This window comes from Atta colombica, unplaced genomic scaffold (genome assembly GCF_001594045.1).
Source record: "Atta colombica isolate Treedump-2 unplaced genomic scaffold, Acol1.0 scaffold97, whole genome shotgun sequence".
NCBI lineage: Eukaryota > Metazoa > Arthropoda > Insecta > Hymenoptera > Formicidae > Atta > Atta colombica.
In genome coordinates, this window is record NW_017259591.1 from 120,475 (window position 1) to 124,527 (window position 4,053).

Consider the following 4,053-nt stretch of genomic DNA (forward strand, 5'->3'; position numbering starts at 1 on the left):
AACTGTTTTTTATATAACTGAAAGATACAGGAATTTTTATTATAATTTTATGTACGTAATTTACAATTGTGTATAAAGTCACTATAAAGGACTATTATTTGTTAATATTATTATTCTAAATGTATTACGTGGTGAGCCACGTAGGCTTTAAATAAAAAAAAAACAACCTGCATATGTCTCTATTATAAATAAATTATAAATAAATATAATTATAAATAAATATTATACTCATTTTTATTCTTAGGTTTTATTATTAAATTGAGCCGCCACATTATTTAAAATTAATTGTTCAATTAAAAAGTTTGGGCAAAGGATTTATAATCTATAGCAATTGTAATAAAATCATCAGTTTGAAAAATCTACTCAAGATTATAATGTAAACTATCAACGAATTGTTTTAATGGACTTACTTTCTTCTAATAATTCTTGTTGTTGTCTCGCATCAATATCCGCTTGGTCTTCGATTATATCAGTTGCAGGCGCACTAGTATTTTCATCGTTTATTTCTCCGTCGAAGATATCTATTTCATAATCGTTACACGGTGCTGGTAAAGAACTCAGTACCGTACGCAACGAGTTCCTTGCCTGCGTCTGTATGAGTGGAGTTTCTGAACCGTCTAGATTTTCATCTGGATTTATATTAAGTTTATCGCGAACAGGTGTTGCCGCTAAAACTCCATTTTGCGTTTGTGCTGATGCTCCGCCTGGCGTGTTGAACGAATTCATAGGTGTTCCATCGCTGCGTTGAGATCTAAATGGAGTAGCTAAAATCGTATTTGGCGTTGCGATCACATTGGTAGGAGGCACAACGCCAGTAAAATCGGGATTATTTAGTGGAGTGTTCAACCCGCCTAAAACAAAATATTTATGCGCCTGTCAAATAGAGTGTAGTTTAACGTATTAAATTGTAAAGTTTTACAATTATATTTTAACCTTTTAATGGTGTATCCACATGCGTAAGAGCCATAACATTTTGAGCTTCTTGCAATATTCTATCTGTAACAGCAGGAGTACGAGGTGTTGCTGATGCATTTGTAGGCAAAGAATAATCAGCCAATAAACTGTCGGAGAGTGTAATACCGCTCTCAGTAGCAACTTCTCGTGCAACCTATAACAATATATTAATACTTTGTCACATGGATTTTTTTAATCGATCCCTTGACACACTAGTATTTTCAACTCTTACAACTCTCCAAAATCCAACTCTTACAAAATAAGTTGGTATATGAAAAAAATTTGAATGATTTTCAAAATATTTATGGATGTTTGGTCAATGTAAAAAATATAAGCGTTGGAATAATAAATAATATAATGGCATTGGAATAATAAATATCATTCCTGCGCCATGTGCATAAATGTAAATATATGCATATTTGTACATACATATTTGTTATCATCATTAATTTTTTATAACATAATTTTAAGTAAATTTTTCGCATTAAAATAAATTTTCCGAACAATATTTTTTTAAATAAAAATTTCTAGATTAATAGTCTTCTTCAAAATTCACAATATAAAATATAAAAAAAAATTAATAGTGTTTTCGATTTATATATATAAATGGCAGTAAATAGGAAATATGAAATTGATATACGCGACATCTTGGACCCATATCCAATTATAAATACACATGACAGTGTTAAGCAATAAATAATGCAGAAATAAAAAATAAATCCATAATTTCCAGTATAAAAAAGTTAATTAAAGGACATTACTTCCGAAGCTCTACCAAGCTTCACAACTTGTTGCAATTCTTGATCAGAGATCTGTGGTTCTGGTAAGACTAATTTACTCCTTTTCTTTATAGGCTCTTCATTGTTGAGCATACTCATAGGTATATCATTTTCTTTGCGCTGTTTCAATTTCTGTTTATCTTTCCTACGCTCCATCTCCTCTTTTTCTTGTCGGAGTTCACCATCTAGATGTTGTTGTCTCATTCTGGAAAAATCGATCGCCAAAGGATCAACATGCTCATTGGAAGTGTCATAGAAACCTGATGCAGGTCGTTTCTCAAACGGTATCTCTGTATTATAATTGACACCGCGTTTACGTTTGTTCTTTTGAGACACAGTAATACCAGCAGCTCTTAATTCTCTACGCTTCTGTAAAGCTGCGAGTCTGCGTGCCTCTTCCAATTGTTTTTCACGTGCTTTACGTTTAGCCTTCTTGCCCTGAGTATTTGCTAGCCTAGCACGTGCCTCGGACAACATCTCCAGTTCTGTGAACAGATACAATCATTGAAAATTTACAGTTACTTTGTTATAGACTATAATCGGTTCTAATGTGAATATGTGATAAGTGAAATATGTGATAAATGTGTTAATAACAGTTAGCTTTCCATTTTTACATAAATGATTCTAAGTTTAAAATTATGTATTTTATACTCGGATAATATCATTACTTGCTTACTTCAATGACAAAGTCGCATGACAATACAGGTTTTAAAACTTAATATGAGCTAACAAGGCTCGATAAAGCATCTTGTGTTTGTGCAAATTATAAGGTAAAAATTTAGTTGAATCTCACTTAGATTTTAGAACAAAAAAGAATGTGCATTCAACTGAATATTATGACATAAATTATATCACAAATTAGATATCTGAGTTTTAATGTAATTGGAAAACAATTAATATCTTTAATTACCTCATTAAATCCTAATTAAATCTTATTATAAAACCTTATTAATAAACCTACCATCCTCATCCATATCTTTAGGATCTGGTCTCGCTGGTTTGGTTTCAGGATTAGGATCGATTTCACCAGGTTTAAGTTTACGAGGATCATCTACAGCATCATCTCCTTCTTCCTTCTTTTGTGCTTGATCACTGAAATAATTTATTCAATAGTAGCGCAAGAATATATTGATTATAACAAATCGTTTAATGTCTGTTTCTACCAATATAGATTAACTTTAATCTTGGTTCAACTTATTCTTCATCTTTTTCTAATTCTTAGAACTAGAAAGATTACTAAGATGATAACTGAGATTGAAATTAAACCACATTAGTAGGCCTAACTCAAATAAAACCTGATGATACTTACAGTAAATATTCATATCTTTCTAAACATTGGGCAGCTGTTCGACCAATGATTGGCGCAATTGTACGCCATTGTGTGGGCATCAATTTTGCAAGATGGAGAAGCTTTTCGTCTTCTTCCCGACTCCATTCAGTCTTCTTTATGCTGGGATCCAGCCATTCAAACCAACGGGCTTTACACTGTTTGGCTGATTTTCTATGTAATAAAGATGCTATACGACTCCATTGGTTTTTTCCATATTTCATTACAGCTGCTTTCAAAATCTCATCCTAAAAACAATTAATTTTTTCATTTAACAAAATTATTCATACAACATGCACATAAACCTTTAGGTTAGAAAATATCATATATCATTTACCTCTGTATTCCGCCAGACACCACCCTTTATCATAATTCGTGGCATTTTTTATTTCTATTTGTAACGTTCTATGAAAGAAAAGTATATTTTTAATGTTAAAAATGTGAAAAGCTTTTTTTCTCGGTTTTATTTTGGCACTCGTCGACTAGATGAAATCGATTCCTAGCGATGCCGATCCTACTAATGCTTCACAGATCAACGAAAGTGAGCAAATGCAATCAAGTGTTGTCGAAAAACTTCATATACACTCGTATGTACCCACACTCCGCACTGCTCTATAAACAAACCGAAGCAAATTGCAACAGGCACGTATTAAGTATCAGTACTTTAATTCTGGAAAAGGATTTTCAAATCTATAAAAGAGGAAGAAAGTGATTATTATACAAAAATTATTGCGTTTAGTCAGTAATATCAGAGAGAAATCTGAGAGAAGACATGACGGTCCAAAACTTGTAATCGCAAAATGCTATCGCGCACTATCGCCCTCTGAAGAAGTGGATGTTAATTACATAACAATATCCATCTTTTTACGATGTTCCTGACAGAAATAGATAGTTGAAATCGCTAAAATAAATAAAATCTATTAAATTAATAAATATTTCAATGATTTCAGCGATTTATTTCCATCAGGAGCAATGCAAAAAGTGGATATTGTT

General features: G+C 31.9%; 1 protein-coding gene across 2 annotated transcripts in view; it reads right to left on the bottom strand.

Annotated features, from left to right (window-relative positions):
* Window positions 1-3,827, bottom strand: part of LOC108693757 (cell division cycle 5-like protein) — a 5,613-nt gene extending 1,786 nt beyond the window's left edge. Inside the window, exons 1-7 of one of the 2 annotated variants that reach the window (XM_018202873.1) lie at window positions 3,782-3,827; window positions 3,398-3,672; window positions 3,043-3,308; window positions 2,695-2,825; window positions 1,716-2,218; window positions 934-1,108; window positions 411-851 (exon numbers count right to left, since the gene is read on the bottom strand). In XM_018202873.1, coding sequence (XP_018058362.1) covers window positions 411-851; window positions 934-1,108; window positions 1,716-2,218; window positions 2,695-2,825; window positions 3,043-3,308; window positions 3,398-3,442 — 1,561 coding nt within the window. In that variant the 5' untranslated portion in view covers window positions 3,443-3,672; window positions 3,782-3,827. Of the gene's footprint in view, window positions 1-410; window positions 852-933; window positions 1,109-1,715; window positions 2,219-2,694; window positions 2,826-3,042; window positions 3,309-3,397; window positions 3,754-3,781 lie in introns of those variants that run through there. The other variant, XM_018202874.1, reaches the window with a different exon arrangement.
* Window positions 3,828-4,053: the final 226 nt, after the last annotated feature.